Genomic DNA, 23,522 nt, shown 5'->3' with positions numbered 1-23,522 from the left:
CAGATGGGCTCCTTGCTCAGCGCCAAGTCTGCTTAAGATTCTCTCCCTTTCCGCCTGCCCCCACTTGCATGTTCTCTTTCTCAAAAAAAAAAGTACAATGTCTGAAATTTAAAATTCACTTAAGATTGGCAAAAGATTACACACTGAAGAAGAAAAAGAATAGGTGTGCTTGGATGTTCTTGAAGACACAGCAGCAGAAACTATAAAAACTTGAAGCACAAGGGAAAAAGAAACACTAAAAATAGATGAACAAGGAAAAGGTAAGCTGTGAGATAATACCAAATGGCCCAGAAGGGGGAGGGGGGATTGGAGGGAAGAGAGAAAAATTTTTTTTACCAAAATTACTTTTTTTGAAATATACCAAATTACTTTATTTGAAGGAATGTTATAAATGAAAGAGAAATTGATGTTTTGGAACAGAAAAAAAAAATTTTGAGGGGTGCCTGGGTGGCTCAGTCGGGTGAGCGTCTGCCTTCAGCTTGGGTCTTGATCTCGGGATCCTGGGATTGAGCCCCGCATCGGGCTCCCTGATCAGTGGGGTGTCTGCTTCTCCCTCTGCCCTTCCTTGTGCTCTCTTTCTGTGTCTCCAATAAATAAATAAATCTTTAAAAAAAATTTAGAAACAGTAATGGTTGAAATTTTCCAAGTATAATGAAAATTATAAACTCAGTTCCCAGAAGCTCAACAGACTCCAACCAGAATAAACAGGAAATCACATCAAGTCACTTATCCCCAAATTGCTGAAAACTAGTGATAAAATCTCAGAGAAAAGATGCATTACATATAGAGGCACAACAGTAAATTACTACCCACTTCTCTTAAGAAAACTCATCTTTAAAGTGTTGAAAGAAGTAAATATCCCAGAATTCCATATCTAGTGAAAATATCCTTAAATGAAAAAATTAGGATGTTTTAAACAAATGAAAGGTGAGAGAATTCATTGTTAGCAGACTTGGACTCTAAGAAAGATTAAAGGAAGTTCTTAAGGAAAAAAAAAGATACTAAATGGAAACTCTGATCTAAATAAATAAATGAACAGTCCCAGAAATGGTAAATAAATGGGTAAATAGGGGAAGGAAGGGAAAAAAGAGAGGGAGGCAAACCATAAGAGATTCTTACTGATAGAGAACAAACAGGGTTGCTGGAGGGGAGGTAGGTGGGAGATGGGCTAGATGGGTGATGGATATTAAGGAGGGCACCTGTTGTGATGAGCACTGGGTGTTATATAAGTGATATAAGTGATGAATCACTAAATTCTCCTGAAGCAAACATTACACTATATGTTATATATAAATTCTAGATATAAATTCTATAAATAAACACTTGAAAGAAACAAGGGGTGCCTAGGTGGCTCAGCTGTTAAACATCTGCCTTTGGCTAAGGTCAGGATCCCAGGGTCCTGGGATTGAGCCCCGGGTAGGGCTCCTTGCTCAGCGGAGAGCCTGCTGCTTCCTTCTCCCTCTGCTGCTCCCCCTGCTTGTGCTCTCTCTCTGTGTCTCTGTCAAATAAGATCTTTAAAAAAAAACTTAAAAGAAACAAATGGGTAATAGAATACGTATTTTATCTTATTTAAAAAATTTATTTAAAAGGTAGTTAGCAATAAAAACACATTAAGTAGAAAGAAATTACAAAGAAATTTATGAAATAGAAAAGCAGAAAACCAACAAAACCACAAACTGTTTCTTTGTAAAGTTCGATAAAATAAACCTCTAGGTAGGCTGATAAAATTACCCAAGGGAGAAGACACAAATTACCAGTATCAGTGATGAGAGAGGGGACATTACTATAGATCCTATAAATCGGGTCAGCAGCTTTTTTCTGTAAAGATTCAGATAGCAAATATTTTTGGATTGTGGGGCATATTATCTCTAGAGCAACCATTCATCTCTATTGTTGTAGTAGTAAAGGAACCACAGTAAATTAAAGGTGTGGCTGTGTAAAAATAAAGCAGTATTTAAAAAATGGGTGGAAGGCTGAATTTGGCCTGTGCTGTAGTTTGACGCTCCGTGCTAAACACACTAAAGGAAGAAATATGCCAACTTACATGAAATGAACATATTCTTTAAAAGTCTCAAATTGTTGGGGCGCCTGAGTGGCTCAGTCATTAAGTGTCTGCCTTTGGCTCAGGTCATGGTCCCAGGGTCCTGGGATCAAGCCCCGCATCGGGCTCCCTGCTTCTCCCTCTCCCACTCCTCCTGCTTGTGTTCCTTCTCTCGCTGTCTTTCTCTGTCAAATAAATAAAATATTAAAAAATAAAATAAAAGTCTCAAATTGTTAAAACTGCTACAAGAAGAATTGGAAAATTCAAATAGCCCTATATCAAGGTTTCTCAAATTTTAGCAGTCTTGACATTTTAGGCTAGATAATTGTTTGTGTGGGGGCATAGGGTTTGCAGCAGTATCCCTGGCTTCTATCCACCAGATGCCAGAAGCACTGTCTAGTTATAATAATCCCAAATATCTCCAGAGGTTACCAAGTGTCCCCTGGGGAAGGGGCATCATTTCTGGTTGAAAATCACTGCCCTATATCAACGAAAGAAATTGAACTCATAATTAAAAACCTTCCCTTCCTCCTCACCCTGTACTCCCCACCCCTGCAAAACAAAAACAAAAAACAGCCAAACACCGAACTCCAGTCTCAGAAGGCTTCACTGCTGAATTCGCAAGAATTTAAGGAAGAGTGGCACCTGGCTGGCTCAGTTGGAAGAGCATGTGACTCTTGATCTTGGGGTTGTGAGTTTGAGCCCCACATTAGGTGGAGAGATTACTTAAATAAATAAAACTAAAAAATAATAATAATTTAAGGAAGAAATGATACCAATTCTATAAAAATTCTTTCAGAAAATAGAAGTGAAAGGATAGTTCACAAACTCATTTATGAGTTCAGCATTACCCTACATCAAAATCAAAAATATTACAGAAAGAAAATTTCTGGTCATTATGCTCCATGAACACAAATGCAAGAATGTAACAATATATAAAAAGAATAATTCATCATGAACTTGTATGTTTTTTTACAGGAATGCAAAGTTGGTTCATCATTTGAAAATCAGTCAATATAATTCATCATATTAACGATAAAGCAGGAAAAAAACCTATGATCAACTCAATAAATGCAGGAAAAGCATTTGAAGAAAGTCAACAACCATTCATGATTTTTATTATTTTTTTTAAAGATTTTATTTATTTATTTGACAGAGACACAGCGAAAGAGGGAACACCAGGAAGGGGAGTGGGAGAGGGAGAAGCAGGCTTCCCGCTGAGCAGGGAGCCCAATGTGGGGCTTGATTTCAGGACCCTGGGATCATGACCTGAGCCGAAGGCAGACGCTTAAAGAAAGACCCACCCAGGTGTCCCTCATTCATGATTTTTAAAAAAATCTTGGCAAACTAGGAAAGAAGGCAACTTTCTCAGTCTAGTAAATGATACCTGTTGTAAAAAAAAAAAAAGCTATAGTTAACATCATATATAATGATGAAATACTGAATGCTTTCCCTCGAAGAATGGACACAAGTCAGTCTACTAACACCTGTATTGAACTATGTACTGTAAATTATAAACAGTAAAATGATGTAAAGGAAAAAAAAGGAATTCAGATTGGAAAGAAATAAAAGTGTCTTTATAGAAGACATAACCTCGTGTATAGAAAAGGTGAAAATATTTCCAAAAAAGTTACCAAAATATAATTTAGCTTAGCAAGATCTCAGGATATAAGATCAATAGACAAAAGTCAATTATATAAAAAAAATCAATTATATTTTAATAGCATTTTCTTGAAAAATGAACAAAGTAAGCCTGTCACTTCAAGGAAAACAATTGGTAGTACTAGTTGTCAGAGATAAAAATTGAGCTTTCAAGCAAAATGAGGATTGGGAGGGGCGCCTGGCTGGCTCAGTTGGTGGAGTGTGCAACTCTTGATCTCAGCGTTGTGGGTTTGAGCCCCACGTTCGGCATAGAGATTACTTAAATAAATAAAATAAATTAGGATTTTGAAAAACTTGCACCCACTATTGTGAGCTTAAAAGCGTCCTAATATTTAAAGATTTTTCTTTTTTAAAGATTTTTATTTATTGTTTATTTAAGAGAGAGAGCACAAGCAGGGGGAGCTGCAGAGGGAGAAGGAAAAGCGAACTGAGCCGAAGACAGAGCCACCCAGGCGCCGATGGGTAAACTGAGGAGATTGGGGGTTGGAAGCGGTCCTTCACAAGGAGATGGTGGTTGTGGTCCTGACACTCCATATTTGATATAAACCTTTGAGAACAGGTATTCTGGGATACCTCCTATTTAGTGTATTCAATCTCTGCTCACTGGATCCTTATCTGGATTTAAATGTCATGAGCCAATCCTTTTTTCTTTCTGTCTGTCCTTCTTTTGGTGCAAAAAAGTGTTTTTATGATAGCATGGGGACAGGACTGGTGGGCAGAAAGAGCTGCCATGAACTTTTTTAAAAAAAGGCTTTTCTCTATGCACATATCTCCCTCCATCTTACAACTGCTAGGTCCCTGTAACAAATTTCTCATCTTTCACTGACTCACTCATTCAATAAATATTTATTGAGAGCCAAATACGTTCTAGGTGCTGATAATTCAACAATGAATAAACAAAATCCTTGATTTTTAAAATCTTACATTCTAGTGAGGGGAAAAATAGTAAGAAAAATTGTCCAGAACTTGTAAAGGGGCAGAAGAGAATTACTGGGTGCTCCTTCACCGTAGTGCTAGGGTATACCTTTGATAGACTTTATATTGACTAGGCTACTGCAGAACTTTGTAGGGGTAAAGGTTAACTTGTAGAAAACCAATGGCAATGCAAATGATTCCTAGCCATAGTAATGCAATTGAATTTTGATCAGTAGAGATGGAATTGATTTCCATCTGGTAAAAGCAATAAGCATTACAGTTTATTACTTAATAAGATACTAATGTTTTTACAACTCTTAGCAAATTCATTTCAGTATTCCTTTGGCTGATAACCTAAATCTCTTAAACTCAAATTCTCATTTGAGCAAGTCTTTTTTTTTTTTTTAAGATTTTATTTATTATTCATTTGACAGAGCGAGAGAGACAGCGAGAGAGGGAACACAAGCAGGGGGAGTGGGAGAGGGAGAAGCAGGCTTCCCATAGAGCAGGGAGCCTGATGTGGGGCTCAATCCCCGGACCCTGCGATCATGACCTGAGCGGAAGGCAGATGCTTAACGACTGAGCCACCCAGGTGCCCCTCATTTGAACAAGTCTTACCATCTAGCTGGTTCCCTCATTATTTAGGATAATAATGGAGAAGCAGTTTATTATGATAAATAAAATCTTTGGCATGTGTTCATTTTATCTCTGTAATACACTTATGTTTCCAATCTTTTGAAAATTATAATTTAGCAGACTATATGAAAAAAATAATATAATAAAAGCAGGTTAAGAGGACAGCTATTAACTGGTGGTGTAGCATGTACTGGTTTAAATAGATGGGGCCAATCAATCAACAAATCCTGTAATTCTCTCTGAATTGTAAGTGGAATCAATCCTTTTCTATCTTCACTAGCACTACACTAATCCAGAACCATCTTCTCTCATCTGATCTCCCTGCCATAATCCTATTTACTCTGATCATCAAATGTCAGATGATTTTTCTTTTTTTTTTTTTTTTTTAGTGATAAACATAAGATTCTATTTGTGATATTTAAAGTTTTGGTAACTACTCCTGCAAATGTGGAAATAAAGGTGTGTGTTTTTCACTGGAACTTTACAACTCACATTAAGAATAATACTGTTTAGGGAAGCCTGGGTGGCTCAGTGGTTGAGCGTCTGCCTTTGGCTCAGGTCATGATCCCAGGCTCCTGGGATCAAGTCCCAGATGGGGCTCCTTGCTCAGCGGGGAGCCTATTTCTCCTCCTGCCTGCCGCTGCTCACCCTGCTTGTGCTCTCCCCAGGCTTGTGCTTGCTCTCGCTCTCTCTCTGAGACTGTTGTCTTAAAATTCACACTTGCTTCATCACTCCTGTAACTCCAGTAAAAATGTACCCAAATTTCCTGACTTCTGAAAGCGATATGACTCTTCGATGGAGTTTGAAATAGTGACTGATTACTTTTGAATACTTAAGCTCCACTGGCTGACAGCTCACATCTGTACTTCTGACTCACTACGTAGAGATCAGAGGTCCCCACGACCCCCTCCTTGGGCTCTAGTAACTTGCTGGAGCCGCTCATAGCTCTCAGAAGACCCGTTTCTCACTTGATCACTGGTTTATTACTAAAGGATGTAACTCAGGACAGTCAGATCAAAGAGATGCATAGTGCAAGGTATAGACAGGGAAAGGACAGGGAACTTCCATGCTCTCTCCCAGCACTTCGGTGTATTCACCAACCGGTAAGCTCCCAGATGATCATTTTTAAAAACACCTATCTGATCATATCCTTCCTTTCTACTGGCTCCCTATGGTGAAGTCAAGTTCTGTGGCGCCTACAGCTTACACAATTCAAGGGCCCTCTTGGTAAGAAAAACAATACAATATTAAGGACAGAGCCTTGGAAGGGGCAATTCAAATGACAGGTTCTTCAAGCTTCGTTAGCTTCACTATAAATCCGCCTCTGCCCACAAATCTGTCCTCGTTTTTCTCTACCTCAGGATCTTTCTGCTTGGAAGTACCTTCCCGCCCCTTTTTGCCTAGCTAACTCTTTCAGTACTCAACTGCCAGCGCCTAGTCCTCTCTGATCCCCCCCGCTCCCAACTGGGTTAGGGGCCTTTACGCACTCTCTCCCAATGCTCCAAACAGAGGCATCTTTCTGTGCGAGTGGTTGCTCTTTCCCAAGACCCACAGAAGATCCCCGGCGGAGCGGGGTTTGCACCTGGTTTGTAAAGGTGGGCTGAACCCCGGAAGAGAGAGCGCCGGAATTCCCTCCGATTTTCGCCCAGATTGGCGCCACCACCTCTCCGGAACCCGCGGGTCCGCCGTTGCGGTTCCGGTCGGAATTATTCGGCGGTGCACGCTGATATGGCTGCGGTGGTAGTGAGAAGAATTCGGGACGTGCTGAAGCGTGCACACTTCGCGACCATCCCGCGGAGACATCGACATAAGAAGAAATGGGTAAGGTCCGGCCAGTGGCCCAGGAGGGAACAGCGATAGCGGCCTTTTGCCACCACCCCTCGGGAAACTTCTCCAGCCCCGCCACTTCCCACCCGTCTCGGATAGGTTCACTGCTCCCGCCCCTCTGGAACGCCTTCGGCCTCTTTTCCCCGCCCCTCAGGGTGCGTCACTAGGCTCCTCCCTTTCACATCTGTTACGTACTCGCTTTTATCGCCCTTTTATTTCGTCACAAGGCTTGGGCTGTCGCTCGGGTTACGCCTCCGCCCCTCTAAGTTACGTCATCACCGCCGCCCTCATTCTTTCAGTTATGTCACCGCCTCTTGTTCCCCGGCTCTCGGTTACCTTCCCCTTGGCCCCCACTACCCCTTCCACTTGCCCTCCTCCCTCTCCCCCCTCCCTCCCCTTCTTTCCTACCCAGTCTCCCCTTTCTCCCTCCCTCCATGACCTCTTCTCCGCCTTTCCTCCTAGAACTTTCAGCCCCGCCGCCCTCACCCCTCGAAAAATGTTTTAGCGACAACCCCTCCCTTCCTGGGTCTGCGCCGCCCTCCAAGAAAGGATTCAACCCCATCCTCACCCTCGAGCAGCCTCTGGCGTCCAGGAAAGGTTACAGCGATCACCCTGCCCATACTCCTGGGCTTTCCCCAAACTCAGGCAAAGGGTGCAGCGACTCCCCTCTCCCCCTGGACTCTCCCCACTTCTCCAGAGATCCTTTCTCTGGCCTCACCTGTAGGCCAGGAATTTCTTCCCTAACCGCCACGCCACCCTCCCTACCTCCACCGATTCCCTCCCCGCCCCCACCGCCCCCCTCCCAACCTCCACAGCCTCCCCTGCGCCCGGGGAGATGTTCTTTTGAACCACGTTCTCCACTCCTTGGAAGGCCTTTCTGCCGCGAGCCTATCCTCTCTGGTTCGCCCCCTTCGAGCCCTTGTTTTGAGCCGTTCAGCCTTCTGGGGTCACCCCCTGTTCGTCCACGGAGCCCTTATTGCAGCTGGATCAGTCCCCCGAGATCACCGCATCCCTGTCCCCGAAGCCCTTGCATTGACCAGGAGACTTGCCTCTGTTATTGTGGTGGATACCCTTCAGTCCTGGTAACCAGCCCTGTGACTTCCCCTACTCTTCCTCATCGGCCCTTGGGAACCAACTGGATGACTTCTCCTATCCTCCCTCATGGGCCTTTGGAAACTGGCCCCATGATTTCATCTTCCATCACTCCTGGGTCCCAGGGAACTTGCCCCATCATTTCACCTACTCTTACTCATAGGCCACTGGGAACTGCCGTGGTTATTTCACCTGCTCTTGCTCACCGGCCCATGGAAATTAGAGCTGTAGTGTCCCCACCCCTTTCTCCCAGGGTTTTGGAAACTGGGCCCCGGGTCTCCCCTCTGCTTTGTCCCTGGTCCTCAGGCAGAAGTTACAATGACCCTCCACCTTCCCCTGCATCTTCCCCACACACTGGCAGCTTTTGCTGTAGCTGCCTTAAGCCTCCAGACCCTTGTGAACCTAAACCACAGCTTGACTTGCCCCTTGGGAAAAATTGCTGTGGCTCCCCACTTTCTTCTCAGGCAGGCACACCTGCACCTCAAGAGGGCTCTTTTCACTATTCCCATTTTTCTCAAGAGGCCCATATAGCTGCCCCTGGTAGCCCTTGTTGTGCCATCCGTCTGCCTGCTAGGAGTACTGGTTCTCCTTGCTCACCCCAGTCCCAGGCTCCAGTGAAGCCTTGCTTTGAGTCCATTTTCGCCTGGGAGACTGGTGGGAACTCTTGCCTCTTTGTAGAGCCAGGCACCACGATTTCTTGTACCCCCTGTCCCCAGGAACCACCTCTTCCCCTGTCCTCTCACTGTCCTTATTCTGTCTTCTTCCCTTCACCCCTGGGCAACCAGTTTATATCTCCACCCCAGTCACCCCCCCACAGAAGCTATAACGAACCCCCTCTCCCTACCCCAGCTGGCCCACAAGTGAAGTCCCCCAAATCCTCAGAGTTAAAACAACCACGTGCTCTCCACAGATGTCGCTCCCTGATCATCCCTCTCCAGCACACTCCTCTTAACCTGCCCAGGCCACCTAAGGCCAGTGCCTCTCCTCCACCTCCCTCCTGCCCTTCTGGTCCTTCTTGTATGGTGACATCCATTACCACTTGTTCAAATCCCTGCCCCAAAGAACTTCCCCAAGGACCTGCCTTACCTACTGTGATCCCTAAAACCCTCAAACCTGTTCTTCCCACCTGTCTTCCCCTTCGCCTTCCTCTTTGTCCTGTCCCACCCAATAGTTATGTTCAGAGCACCTCCTATGGACTCCCCATAGGACCCCCATGCAATACCCATATATATTCTGTGGTTCCCCCCACCTCTGATCCTTGCCCACTCCTTGGTCCCCCTCAGTGTCATAAACTGACCATGGTGCCCCCCTGTGGCATCTATAGCACTCCCAGGGGCCCACCCCAACCTCATCGCCAGCCTGTGCCACCTCCCTGTTCTACCCACATCTATTCTTTTATCCCTTTGCGAGCACCCTTTGATCCTCAAAGTTTACCCATTGCCCCCCAAGCCCGGTGCCACCCTGTGGCCTGTGACACCATGCCCTGTGGCCTCCATGTCTACTCTGTGGCTCCTCGAGGCTGCTGCAAAGAGCGCCCCCAGGTTCCCTATAGCTGTCCTTTGCCTTCTACCAAGACTTCCAGCTGTAGCACTGATCTCAGCTGCAGTTCAGCTGTTGTTATTAGTGAATGCCAGAGTAGTGACAACCAGGGCAAGAATACCCACCAAAGCAGAAATCGGGACCGGAGTGAGAATAACCACCACCCCAGCAGAAGTCAAAGTCAAAGCAAGAGTCTCCACCCTCAAAGAAGTCAGAGCCGGAAAGAGAAGTTGGAGAGAAGTCGGAGCCGGAGCAGTAGTCCCCACCAAAGCATAAGTCAGGATAAGAGCGAGAGTCCTCAGTGTAATGGAAATCAGGGCCAGAGTGAGAGTTCTCAACGTAGCAAAAGTCAGGGCACGGGCAAGAGTGCCCTCCGTGGTGAAAGTCGGAGCCGAAGTAAGAGTCCCCACCATGGCAAAAGGCGGGGCCACGGCAAGAGTCCCCACCGTAGCAAGAGCCGGAGCAATAGTCCCCGCCCCGGCAAAAGTCATGGTCGGAGCAAGAGTCCCCGCCATAACAAGAAATGAGGGCCAGAGGAAGAGTTCTGACCAAACCAAAGTGTAGGCCAGAGCAAAATGAATTGACAGTAATAGGACTGCTAGCCCAACCGAGTGTCCCAGCTGTGGCAACAAGAACCTACCTGAGGACCCCTCAGCTGATGTCTTCATTTTCCTTTTAATCTATGTTTATGCTCTGCACGCCTGAATCCCGTCACTCTCTGCTACCCCCAGAGAAGTCCCTGTTTTGGTTTACACCACAAGGTTTCTAGGAGTTCTCCTTATCCCACTTTCCTGGGCTCTAGGAACTCCCCCAAAATGACCCTCAACCCTATGATGCTGAGCATTATGGTGTCAGTCACTGCCTGACCTTAGGTAAGTTACCTTTATCTTTCCATCAAATGTGGAAGGTTGATATTTGTATCCCACTGAGCTGTCTGTCTTTTGTGGTGCTCACATAAGCTAGGAGACAAGAAAATGCCTTAGAAGATGGAAGGGCTGTTCAGAGAGAAAGCATCTTTTGTTTTTAAGGCTGAGGCTTCCCCCAGGGCCCTCATAGTTTCTTCCAACCTTCTGTAGACTCTCCTCAAAAGTCCTATCGTGAGCTCCTATTCTCTTAAGTTCTTCTTACTCCCAGGCCTCAAGGATTGCCCCCTTTCTTGGTGACCCACACATGCTGTTGTGAGAGCTACAGCTTGCTTTCTTACAACCCTGAGACAGAAAGGCCAGCTCCCCGCTACTTTTCTCTTTCATACTTCTTTTCTGGCCGGCAGAGGCAGGATGCAAAGGCGGGAGTGGGCAGTAGCTGGATCCGCGTTTGCTGCAGGGCTCTAAGGTATTGGTGAGGTCAGGTGGTAGGGGAGAGGCAAGACTGGAAGACCTGTTCTTTTCCTTTCAGGCTGCCACAGAGCCCAAATTTCCTGCCACTCAACTGGCTCTGCAGAATTTTGACATGACCTACAGTGTGCAATTTGGTGATCTCTGGCCATCCATCCGGGTCAGTCTCCTTTCAGAGCAGAAGTATGGTGCACTGGTTAATAACTTTGCTGCCTGGGATCATGTGAGTGGTGAGCTGGAGCAACTGAGGGCCAGGGACTTTGTGAAGGAAGCCATTTCCCACGGGGAACTGGAGCCTGAGGGTGGCCAGACTCCAACTCCAACTCCAGCCTCCGGGGCCTACAGCCCGAACCTTCGATGCTTCACTTTTGCCAGAGGGGATGTCAGTCGGTTCCCTCCTGCCAGGTAGGATCTGGGGTTGTCCTGAGTGTGCTGGAAGTAGACAGAAAGAGACCCAGCTCTTGTCCTGTTTCATGAGGATCATAATATTGCTTATACATGCTAGGTGTTTTTCTAAGTGTTGTGTGTGCGTTATCTCCTTTTGTTCTGTCAGCAGCCCTCTGAGGTAGGTAATCTTATTGTTCCCCTTTTACATTTGAGGAGACAGGTGCAGAGAAGTTAAGGTACTTGCTTGCTTTAGGTCCCTGGGAGAGCAAGTGGTACAGCTAGTATTTAGACCCAGGCAGGTTGACCCCAGAACCTGTTCTGCTCTATTTTCCCCTATGGAAGACAGCCATCTCTAATTTGCGCGCTTCCTGTGCCCTCTACAGTTAAAATGTGTATTAATTTGCAACTGCTTTCTCGTTTTGCCCTCTTAGCCATGCATCCAAGTGCGTAGGACAAGTAACCTCCTGGTACCAAAGAACGAGGGAAACTTACCTTGAGACACAAAGTTAGTACCAGAGGGGTTGGTGATGAGGGGACTTCTGGTCTTCTCATCCCAGTGCTCAGCTGAAGCTTTCATGGAACTTATGGTCTAGTGAGGAAGACAACAGTTAAGAAATTATAATTGTGATAAGTGCTACGAAGGAAAAGTACAAGATACTATGAAATTTTATAATTAGGAGATCTAACCCAGTCTTTTCTGAGGAAATGAAATTTAAGCTAAGACCTGAAAATGAGTAGGAATTAAAGCTGGTGGCATGAGGGTGGGGATGGGGGTGCGAGGCTACAGAAGCTGGCAGAAGCCAGATTTTGAAGGTCTTCTAGGCCATGTGGGATTTTGGACTTTTTCTCTAAAAGAAAGAGGGAGCCATGAAAAGTTTTAAGGTGGGGAATGACATGACCAGATTTGAATTTTTAAAATTCTGGCTGCTGTGTGGAAAACAGATTGGAGAGGGGCAGGGCTATGTATGCCATATGAAATGAGGATGTAAATTAGGAAGCTTTTGCAATAGTTCTAGCTACTGGCTTGAGGGAAGGCTGCATGCTTAGGAAAACTAGGAGGTGGGGCTAGAAGAGTATGTGGGGGGGCCATGAATGGGAATCTTGAATGCCAGGAACTTACAGGTTTGGAGAAGGGGATTTTCCTGATGGCCCAGGGTTGCTTATAAATGGCTAGACTTGCTAGGGCTGGATGGCTTCAGACCATGCACCCTTTAGTTCCATATTGCTGTAAATTGCCAAGATTTGTTCTAGAGAACCACTGGAAAGTATTTTTGAGTAGGGGAAAGGCAGTAATGCACAGTGGTTATAAGCATGGGATTTGGAGTCAAGAAAACCTAGATTTGGATTTTGCCTTCATCACTTACTGGGCATGTAGCTTTGGATAACTGACCCTTGGTTTCCTTATCTGGAAACGAATCTGGAAAATATTGGCACTGATACTCTAGCTCATGTGCCAGCTATTGTTCTAAGCACATAACTTCTGTTAATTCAAAGGAATCCTCACAATCATCCTGTCTGGTAGGTACTCTTATTACAGACGAGGACACTGATGCACAGAGAAGTTGAATTGTTTGCTAAAGGCACACAGTTGTTGAGCAGCTGGGCTGGATCCAGATGGTCTGGCTCTGGAATCTGGGTTCTCCTGCCTCACAGGGTCCTAGTGAGGACTAAATGAAGTGATGTATCTGAGACACCAGTACAGCACCTACAATATAGCACTCACAAACAGTATCTCTTACTGGTGGTATTCTTCTCATCAAAGTTATGCTTTAGGAAGATCATGTTAGTAAATTGGGATGGGTGGGAGATAGATTGGGGCAGGGTTGGAGATCAGTTCAGAGGCGCTGGTTTTAGGCAGAACTGTGGACACAGCACCATGTGGTTTCCTAAGTTGCCTGAGGTGCTTGGCTTCTACTCAGAGAGGTTTGGGTTTCCTTCTTGTCTTGGTAGGTTCCATATAAATCAAGGGAATCCTAATCTCCCAGGAGGTCAAGGATGTATTTACGGAGTCCAGGAATCTCCTGTAATTATTTGAAAAATTGTTGTGCCTTTCTTTTTGAAAGAGGGACTGTAACTTTCAGCAGATTTCAAAACTGAACCAAAAAAGGGTTGAGTGACACTTCAAAAAGGAAGGAACTGATGAGAATGGGTTTCATAGACCTGTGCTAGTGTGACAGGAATTCTGTGCTTTTCTCAGATTTCTTGTCATTCTCCATGAGGCACGAGGCACACAGCCTCAGGGACAATCCAAGTGTGATTCGACTTTGAAAATATCCCACCATACTCTGAGTCTACTTGTGAAGGTGTCACAACCTCAAACCTGGGGACTGTAGCTCTTTTGGTGGATCCTCAGTGGTGCTATGTCTCATGTCTTGTCACATCTTTCTCCCAGAGCCTTCCTGTCAGGGCAGCAAGGATCAGGTTTCTGTCTCCTTGAGTCTGTCCCCAATGGCTGAGCTGTGTCTCAGGCAGGAGAATGGCTTATGAAAACTGGCCTTGGAGTGAGGAGTCCTGTGACCGTTAGGTTTCTGTTGTCTGTTGTCTCTACCCACATGGTTCCTGCCTATCTTCATGCCTTGGACTCTTATCACAGCCTTCTCACTTTGTCTATTTTTTTTTAAGATTCTATTTATTTATTAGAGAGAGAATGAGAGAGAGAGATCACGAGAGGGAAGAGGGTCAGAGGAAGAAGCAGACTCCCTGCTGAGCAGGGAGCCCAATGTGGGACTCGATCCCGGGACTCCAGGATCATGACCTGAGCCGAAGGCAGTCGCTCAACCAACTGAGCCACCCAGGTGCCCTCACTTTGTCTATTTCTAATTTGTTCTTTCTAACCCACCTAGCTTTCTAAAACTCTATTCAGATGATCATGTCCCTTTTTTTTACAAATTTTGGTAACTGCCTGCAGGTTACAGTCCAGACTCCTTAGGATAGGGTTTAAGGCTTTTTACAACCTGGCCTCTATCTGTTTTCCAACCTCAGTCTCATTCACCTTGTATTTCTACTACACCAGATTTCTCACTGTTTCGGAAAGGAGCTATGAGTTTCCCTGCTTCCATGCCTTTGCTTACTCTTTTTTTTCTGCTCTTGGAATGCTCCTGTTTCTTCCTTCCTCTCTTCTTCCTTTACCTAATGAGGGCCTATTTCTTCATCAGGCCTGACTCAGGTGACTGTAGGAGGCACAATTGATGGCATTCTTCTCTAAACCCACAAACAATTTTGTGTCTCAGTATGTAATCCAGTAAGACTGAGTTCCTCCTATATGCCAGGTGGTGTTTCAGGTGCTGGGGTTATTACAGTGAACAAAGTCTCTGCCTTCATTCTAAAGATGGAGGAAGAGGAGAGGACACACACACACACACACACACACACACACACACACACACATCTGTACATGTATACAAAGTGAACAATAAGGCTTTAAAGAAAAGTAATGTAACAGAGAAATAGGAGGTGATGGGAGTAGGGGTGCTATTTTTAGATAGAGTAGTCAGGGAATGCCATTGCCTCTCTGATGAGATAACTTTTTGTGGAGAGACTGAAAAAAGCGAGGAATCAAATCAGGGCTGTTTGGGGGAAGAGTTTTGTGGGTAGAAAGTAGAACAGCTATAAAAGCCTTAGATTAGAGCATACCTGGCTTAATTAAGGAAGGGCAAGATGGCTAGCTTGGCTGATTAGAGTGAATTGATATGTGGGGTTTGGTTTTGTTTTTAAGATTTTATTTTTAAGGGCGCCTGGGTGGCTCAGTTGGTTAAGCGACTGCCTTCGGCTCAGGTCATGATCCTGGAGTCCCGGGATCGAGTCCCACATCGGGCTCCCTGCTCAACAGGGAGTCTACTTCTCCCTCTGACCCTCTTCCCTCTCGTGCTCTCTATCTCTCATTCTCTCTCTCTCAAATAAATAAATAAAATCTTTAAAAAAAAAAGATTTTATTTTTAAGTGATCTCTGCACCCAGCATGGGGCTCAAACCCACAACCCTGGAGGCACCTCAGTGGCTCAGTAGGTTGGGCCTCTGGCTCTTGGCTTCAGCTTGGGTCATGATCTCGGTCGGGGTCCTGGGATTGGACCCCGCATCTGGCTCTGAACTCAGCATGAATTGGCTTGTCCCTCTCCTTCCCCCTCTTCTTCTCCCCCCCACCCTAATGTATGCACTTTCTCTCTAATAAATAAATAAAATCCTTAAACAAAACAAAACAACAAAAAACCGCACAACCCTGAGATCAAGAGTTGCATGCTCCACTGACTGAGCCAGCCAGATACCTCTCGATCTGTGTTTTAACTGGGTCACTCTGGCTGCGGTGTGGATGAATGAGTGAGTGAGCGGGTCTGAGAAATGAGTTTTTGCTGAATAGAACTCAGTAGCCCCTGAGGGCATGGACTTGGTGGCCTTGACTTCCATTGGGTCTTCTGACTTAGAATTTGACTCTACGGTGGTCTCCTCTCTTCTAGGCTTGGCAGCCTGGGTGTCATGGACTACTACCTGATGGATGCTGCTTCCTTGCTGCCTGTCCTGGCCCTTGGCCTACAGCCTGGCGACACCGTGCTTGACTTATGTGCAGCGCCCGGGGGAAAGACACTAGCACTGCTTCAGACTGGCTGTTGCCGTAAGTCAGAGGCCTGGTATCTTGGGCAGGGAGGGCTCCCTCCCTCACCCAGTCAGGGGCCTCCCAAAGAGGATGGGCTCTCTGGTCCCAGGGTCAGAGGGGGTACAGTGCTCGCTTGCTAAGGTGGTATATATTTGTTTGCAGTTTTCTCCTCTCTTCCTCTGTCCGTTGGCCAAGAAATATTGCTGAGCCGAGCAAGGTCTCTGAAGGCAGATTAAACCAGGGCCCTGATCAATCTACACATGACACTTTCATTCCTCTGTATCTGTTTACTTTTGTCTCTAAGGTTAGGTTCGTTTCCTTAGTCTGCCAACAAAAGCAGTAAGATCTGCTGCAGCCACCCTTTATAGCTTTATGTCATTCTTCCCCAGACTTTGTGTGCTTCAGCCACATTCTGCTACTCTCTCTTATTTGAATCAGCCTCCATCTTTTGCTCCTGTTCCATTTTCTCTCTAGAATACCCTCCACTCTAGCCCAGCTGGCCTGCCTATAGCCTTTTAGCTTTCGGCCTCAGCTCAAGTGTGCTACCTCCTGGAAGTCTCCCCTCATGACCTCTGCTGGCCGGTTGCAAAGCGACGCCTGTGTCCTGTGCTCCTGTGCTGTGGGTGTCACCCTGGCAACCTTAGGCACATTAGCCTTGCACCAGAGCTTTACCGCGCGTATGCATCATCTCCCTCTTTAAGAATGAATTCCTTGGTGACAGACCCAAGTTTTATTCATCTCAGTACTTGCAGCCACCAGCCCGGGCCATGTGCACTCTTAAGTGTTCACTTCAGCTATCTACTGGCTGTCATCCTGCCTTAAAACAGGCAGCCTTTTTTCCCTGGAGACCTGAGAACTATCCAGACGGGGGCTGTTGTTTTTCCACTCACCCTGGAGCTCAGTCAGGCTTCTCTTGCCTTATCCCTGAGCCTTTTTTGCGGGGCTAGCCCCTTCTCTTCCAGTTCTCGTCAGCCAACTTGCACAGTTTGGGTTAGCTTCCAGCCTCATGGTTGGCCCTGTGGGTGATTGCAAGGTACCACATTTGATCTTACCTTTCGGAAGTGCAGAGGGAGAGGAGATAAAGTGTTCACGGGGTTTAATGAGTCCAGTGCAAGAGAGCCCAGCCTCTGTGCTGGGCTGTGCTGATCTGACTGAGTGCTGTGGGAATCCACGAGAAAGGGGATGAGTGAGGTGGGGTTACTTGGAAGAGGAGGAACTTGAACTAAGAGGCAGGAGAAGAGCCAAGGAGAAATCATTGAGAGTTGCTTTTCTAAGGTGTACTAAATTACCAGCACCTTGCCCCCTTCCCAGCTCCTTACCCAAGGGAGTCCTTCATCCCAGTGGAAGGAGGCAACTGAGTTTCCCTAGTTTAGCCCTCCTATTTTAGGGAGGGGGAAATTGAGTCCTAAAGAGATTAGATACTTTTACCTGAGTTGGAGATAGAACCAGAACTGGAACCCAGCTTTTCTGTACTCCGTTCATGTCCTTCTGCAAATTCCTCTTGAGCAGAGAATCCGATTTTTACTTCTTTAAGTGCCCTCAAAATTGGGACTCTGTATCTTTGTGGGAACACTAAGCTGGCATGGTAGTGATCACTCCCATAAGGTATAAGGTATGCACTCTCTAGTTCTTCACCATAGTTCGTGCCTCTCCCTTTCACTTCTTTACTCTGAGGCCAGGTATCAATCACAATTTATCATCAAGCTTGCAGTAATGTTTTTTCTTACAGTAGAGCCAAGAGCAAAGTGAACTATTTCTTGAACTTTGTGTCTGTCACAAAAGGGAAAATAAAAGATAGATGGTGAATCAGTTAGGATTAGGTTTGCCATATACAATAGAAAATCAATGAACTGGCTTAAAGAAGAAAAGTTTTTCTCTCTTATATAAGAGAGCTGGGATATAGGCAGTCCAGGGCTGGTATGGAGTCTCCACAAACATGAGGGACTTGGGCTCCTTCTTTCTTTTTGCAGCCTATTTTATTTCTGGCTCCCATCCTCAGGATTGCCTCATGGTCCAAGATGGCTGCTAGAACTCCAGTTACCACATTCAAATTCAAGGCAGGAAGAAAAGATTGTTTAAAAGGGGTGCATCTAATTGTGTTAGCTTTTTAAACATCTTCCCATAAGTCCCACACAATAATTATGCCTACATCTCATTGACCAAAACTTGGTCATAACTTAGTTATAAAAGGAGGCTAAGAAATGGGGCACATTGCTCCCCTTTGCCTCAAATAAAATTGGAGTTCTATTACTAAGGAATGAGAGGGAAGAAATTTTTGGTAAATAATGTGTAGTATCTGCCAAAGATGAAGACAGAGACACATTTCAAAAAAGTAGGAGAGAGCATACTTATTTAGAAATATTCACACTTGGTCTACTTTATTTATTTATATATCCTCTCTGGCCTGGGTTTGTGGTTGCCTTTGCAACCTCTGCTCTAGAGTGTCTAGTACTGTGCCATGTACATAATAAACATGTCTTTTCCACTTGCCTCTGCCCCTGGGGTCTGCATTGATTGGCTATGCCCAACAATTGGTCTGACTCTCCATCAGCATCATTGCTGGTGGGATGTTTTGTCGGGGCATGGCCTTGAAGTTTCTTTATTCTCACAGGCATAAAATGTCCCTACTACCCACAACCATCTATAGATTCAGTGCAACCCCTATCAAGGTTCCAATGGCATTTTTTTCCAGAATTAGAAAAAACAATGCTACAATTTATATTCCCACAGGCAATCTCGCTGCCAATGATGTGTCCACTTCTCGAACAGGCAGACTACAGAGGGTCCTTCACAGCTATGTGCCTCAAGATATCAGGGATAGAAATCGAGTTCGAGTCACCTCATGGGATGGCAGGAAGTGGGGAGAACTGGAGGGGGACACCTATGACCGGGTGAGTGATTCCTGACCTAAGACGTCCAGCTAGCCAAATCTGGCCTTCCTGTCCCAGCTCCAGGCCCTCAGTGGGTAGGATCCAGCTCTCCACATTTAGGATGGAGGGCCATTTCTGGACCTGGCCACCTCTCCATGGGTGATTGGGAGAACACAGCCATCTGCACAATCGTTGGTAGTATCTTCATTAGAGATAATTAGCAGGAAAGAGTTTGAACCTGACTGAGTGGGAAAAGGGTTAGTAGACTTATTTTACTTCTTCTTTTTTTTTTTTTTAAAGATGTATTTATTTATTTGAGAGAGAGAGAATGAGAAAGAGAGAGTACATGAGAGGGGGGAGGGTCAGAGGGAGAAGCAGGCTCCCTTACTGAGCAGGGAGCCCGATGTGGGACTCGATCCCGGGGCTCCGGGATCATGACCTGAGCCGAAGGCAGTCGCTTAACCAACTGAGCCACCCAGGCGCCCCAGACTTATTTTACTTCTCAACTCACTTGGTTGCTCAGAAACCCTGATTAAAATAAATATGAATAAGCTAATTTATTTTTGAATATTAATACTGCTGTATTAATATTCAATTATGGTGCAAAATTCAGAAGGTGCAAAAGGGCATCTAGTGAGAAGTATGCTTCCCTTTTATTCCTGTCTCACAGCCATCCTTCCTCTCCCCACAGATGACCATTGTTTATATTTTCTTCTGTATCCTTTAAGATGTATCCTTTGTGGATGTACAAATACAAATGTGTGTGGTTCTTTTTTTTTTTTAGAGAGACAGAGTGTGTGCACATGTGTGTGCACAAGCAGGGCAAAGGGCAGAGGGAGAGAGAGAATCTCAAGCAGGCTTCACACTCAGCCCAGAGCCCAGTGCAGGGCCCGATCTCACAACCTTGAGATCATGACCTGAGCCGAAATCAAGAGTTGGATGCCCAACCGACTGAGCCACCCAGGTGCCCCAATGTATGTGTATTTTTGAAAAAAGGAGTGGTTGTGTATTAATTTCACTATTTGAACTTTGTAGTTTTTTCATTGAGTAATGTACCCTGAGGTTCAGTCCTTTTAAGTTTTATGCTTTTTAAGTATCATTGCTGGAAAACAGTTTATATGCATCTAAGATTTTGACAGAGTGTACTAAATCACTCTCTGTGGAGGCTCCATCGGCTTCATTCCTACCGGTAATGCAGAAGAGTTCCGTGTCTTCATATCCTGCCACCACTGGTGTTCTTAAACTTTTTGGGTTTTGCCAACTGATAGCATCTAATTTATATTCTCTTATTATGAATGATGTTGAAAGTCTTTTCCTATCTTTAAGTTATTTGCATTTTCTTTTAATTGGCATATTCTAAAGGTATTTATTAAAACCTACTTCTAAAAATATAAAAAAGTATATAGCTCTTGTCACTCTATTGTCATCTGACTTGTTGATCTAATCTGTCCAGTTCTCACCAGTCTGGCTCAACCAATTGAAAGACCAAGGCTTATAGAATCTTGGATAGGCTTAAGAGGGCTGCTTCTTGCCTGTGTAGGAATCCCCAGTTCAGCTTTTTTGACATGGAGACAGCAGAATGGAGTGGATAGAGCATGACCTTCTGCTGTCCACCTAACCCGTGTCTGTACTACAGGGCTGCCACTTACTGACTTTGGGCAAGTTGCTTCCTCTTGCTGAGATTTCAGCCTCTTCATTTGTAAAGTAGGGAATATTGCTCTGTAGGACTATCCAGATGATTCATAGAGCGTGTTGGAGGAAAGCACTTAGCACAGTACCTGGCCATGAAGATTAGACACCTAGCTGTCATCCTTACTCAGCCTGTGCTTGCAGCCTTCCATTATCATTATTTATTTACTTGGAGTTTCTGCTTAACTAAAATTCACAGATCTCTTCCATAGATGATTTCTTTGGAAACATAAATTATAGAACTTTTTCTTTTGTTTTAATTTTTGTTTTTGTCTCTTGTGCCTAGCACAGAATATAGGCTCTTAGTGAATGCATGAATGATTTTATATTTCTCACTTTAAAACTTTTCCATATAGGATATGATGTTTCAGCATAAAATAATTTTGAATCCTGATCCTGTTATTCAGTCTATTAGCTACCTTCTGGGCATTCTATCACCTGTAAATTGGTTGTTTCATTCAAATAGCTAAGGACAGAGCCAAGGACAGAGCCCTAGAGCATGAGAGACTTCTTTCTAGGAAGCACATGGCTGGCTCAGTTGGTAGAACACGGGTCTCTTGATCTCAGCTGGGAGTCCCATGTTGGGTGTAGTGATTACTTAAAAATAAAATCTTAAAAAAAGAAAAGAAAAGAAAGACTTCTTTCTAGGTCGATATCAGTTAATTTAATTATAGTTATTTGGGTATTGGCTTTGGCTTTTTGACCAGCCATGAGTATACCTAAATATACTGTTTTCCCACTCATTATTTCACATTTATCTACCAGATTAAAATGAGAAGCTTTGTCAGATACTCTGCCTCGGAAGGATGGGCAGAGGGAGCACTGTGGGAAACCTCTCAGGGCAAGGGCCTAAGGGAGAGAGCGTGTAAGGAGCCCTAAGACTGTGCCCTTTACCACTTCTGGGCAGGTGCTGGTGGACGTGCCCTGTACCACAGACCGCCACTCCCTTCACGAGGAGGAGAACAACATCTTTCAGCGGTCGAGGAAGAAGGAGCGGCAGATGTTGCCTATGCTTCAGGTGCAGCTGCTCGCGTGAGTAACAGATTTACCCACACTCTCGACTTCGTGCCACAGTGCTCCAGGGGGCTGGTCGCCTGGGGGATCAGAAGCTCTTGCCACAACCATCATCCCCAGGAGGGTCTTCTGATTGAGGAACTACCTGGGGGAGACAGACATGATAGGAAGGTCCTCTGGGACATGAAAACCCTATGTGGTAGGACACACATAGGGTGGGCCACACAGATTCATTTACGTTGCCTTACCTCCATGCTAGTCCCAGTCCCAGTGCGTAGCACAAGTTTGAAAGCTTGAAAAAAGTGACTGAAGTCAAGGCCCTGTAGGGCTGGTCAGGACTCCGTGCATAGCTAGCTAGCATCAGCGTTTGGACCATAACCAGAGTCAGAGTTGAGGGGATTGCTTCTGGCCGAGAGCCCATGGAGTAAGGCTGGGTTGCTCTCTGCCTTGAGAATGACTCTTCCGGTGTATCTATGTGGAAGGGACTTCAGAAGCTAACACAGCTGCCCATCCCACAGTAGACTCCACTGTCCATGCTTCCAGCTCCCCGTGTTGTCCTTCTGCTTCTGGGAGGCTCAGTAGTCACTGCTTTTCTCTCTTTCTGGTTTCAGGGCGGGACTCCTTGCCACCAAACCAGGAGGCCATGTTGTCTATTCCACCTGCTCACTCTCACACTTACAGAACGAGTATGTGGTGCAAGGCACCATCGAGTTCCTGGCCAATCAATACAGCATCAAGGTTCAGGTGGAAGACCTGACTCACTTCCGAAAGCTTTTCATGGACACATTTTCTTTCTTCCCATCCTGCCAGGTTGGGGAGCTGGTAATCCCAAACCTCTTGGCCAATTTTGGGCCTATGTACTTCTGCAAAATGTGTAGGCTGACATAGCATCACCCTGTTCCCGAAGGCCTGGTGTAGGAGGGTGAAGGGTATACTCCCGTGGAGGCACCAGAAACTGAGACCCGTGGCAAAGATGCACTCTGGGTCCTACCGCCATCCTGTTCAAGTCTTTCTATAGACAGTTTTCAGCGTTAGAAAGTAGGAGTTTTCTGTCCTGCTGTCCAATTGTGAGAGCATCAGCAGGTTTCTAACTCACTTATTATACCCTCTCCCCCCGTTTCTAAGCCTGTGCTAAAGGTTCCTGCCCCATTAAGAGCTGAGGAGCCAGTGAGCAGGCCCACACTTTAAGCTGTAAACTTGGGAAGAAGCATTTAGCCAATAAAACTGTTGAAGCTCCAGGACGCCTGGGTGGCTCAGTTGGTTGGGCGACTGCCTTCGGCTCAGGTCATGATCCTTGAGTTCCGGGATCGAGTTCCTGCATCGGGCTCCCTGCTCAGCGGGGAGTCTGCTTCTCCCTCTGACCCTCCCCCCTCTCATGCTCTATCTTATTTCCTCTCTCAAATAAATAAATAAAATCTTAAAAAAAAATTTAGAAAACTGTTGAAGCTCCATAGAGTTGGGGCTGTAGTTGAGACCTCCTGTCAGTCCAAGTACTGTTAGTGCCATTTGTACCAGCTGCTGTTACTGAGCGCCAGCTCCTAGGGCCCCAACGCCAAGGAGACCTCTTGGTGGCAGGCTGGTGGCAGACCTCTGGTGACAGAGCATCTCTCACACTTGAAGTGAGTTCTTCGTGTGATTAGCCCTCAGCAACCGATGGGCCCAAATGCGCCTCCGTTGTTCCTTCAGACAGCCCACGATCAAATTTAAGGAACAAGCAACTAAAAATGTTAAGCCAATCATGATAATCCGCTTCCTAGTGCTGAGAAAGCTCTCCCGCTCCTGCCGCCCACAGCACTGCTGCCCCGGGTGGGGGCGGGGGCGGGGGGAAGCTGCCGCCACCACAGGGCTGTGATCCTCTCTGGGGCGCTTCTGCCGTCGTTCATCCATGTAGCAGGTGTTCCTGGAGCTCCTGTAGGACAGGTAGCCGGG

At 45.7% G+C, this 23,522-nt stretch overlaps 2 protein-coding genes across 2 annotated transcripts; both read left to right on the top strand.

The window, feature by feature from the left end:
* The first annotated feature begins 6,951 nt into the window (after positions 1-6,951).
* On the top strand, positions 6,952-22,831 carry NSUN4 (NOP2/Sun RNA methyltransferase 4). The gene is made up of 6 exons (XM_028123471.1): positions 6,952-7,075; positions 11,108-11,451; positions 15,884-16,038; positions 18,751-18,911; positions 21,487-21,611; positions 22,205-22,831. Exons 1-6 carry the CDS (start codon positions 6,983-6,985, stop codon positions 22,479-22,481), a joined length of 1,155 nt encoding a protein of 384 aa, XP_027979272.1. The 5' UTR covers positions 6,952-6,982; the 3' UTR covers positions 22,482-22,831.
* LOC114224316 (sperm head and tail associated protein-like) lies at positions 7,516-10,239 on the top strand. Its single transcript, XM_088022234.1, has 3 exons — positions 7,516-8,215; positions 8,306-8,827; positions 9,623-10,239. The coding sequence occupies exons 1-3, from the start codon at positions 7,516-7,518 to the stop codon at positions 10,237-10,239; spliced, it is 1,839 nt and encodes a 612-aa protein (XP_087878360.1).
* Positions 22,832-23,522: the final 691 nt, after the last annotated feature.

The sequence above is a fragment of the Eumetopias jubatus genome, unplaced genomic scaffold (assembly GCF_037043125.1).
Source record: "Eumetopias jubatus isolate StellerSeaLion01/CBP00866 unplaced genomic scaffold, mEumJub1_p1.0 scaffold_4, whole genome shotgun sequence".
Classification (NCBI taxonomy): Eukaryota; Metazoa; Chordata; class Mammalia; order Carnivora; family Otariidae; genus Eumetopias; species Eumetopias jubatus.
This window is presented reverse-complemented; position numbering and strand designations above follow the sequence as displayed.

Bases quoted from the DNA above. Each gene is read 5' to 3' on its own strand.
- NSUN4 (XM_028123471.1), top strand. From the start codon at position 6,983: ATGGCTGCGGTGGTAGTGAGAAGAATTCGGGACGTGCTGAAGCGTGCA. The intron at 16,039-18,750 runs GTAAGTCAGAGG...ATATTCCCACAG, and splicing joins GCTTCAGACTGGCTGTTGCC to GCAATCTCGCTGCCAATGAT. The intron at 21,612-22,204 runs GTGAGTAACAGA...TTCTGGTTTCAG, and splicing joins CTTCAGGTGCAGCTGCTCGC to GGCGGGACTCCTTGCCACCA.
- LOC114224316 (XM_088022234.1), top strand. From the start codon at position 7,516: ATGACCTCTTCTCCGCCTTTCCTCCTAGAACTTTCAGCCCCGCCGCCC. The intron at 8,216-8,305 runs ACTGGATGACTT...CCCAGGGAACTT, and splicing joins TCATCGGCCCTTGGGAACCA to GCCCCATCATTTCACCTACT. The intron at 8,828-9,622 runs GTGGGAACTCTT...TTGCCCCCCAAG, and splicing joins CATTTTCGCCTGGGAGACTG to CCCGGTGCCACCCTGTGGCC.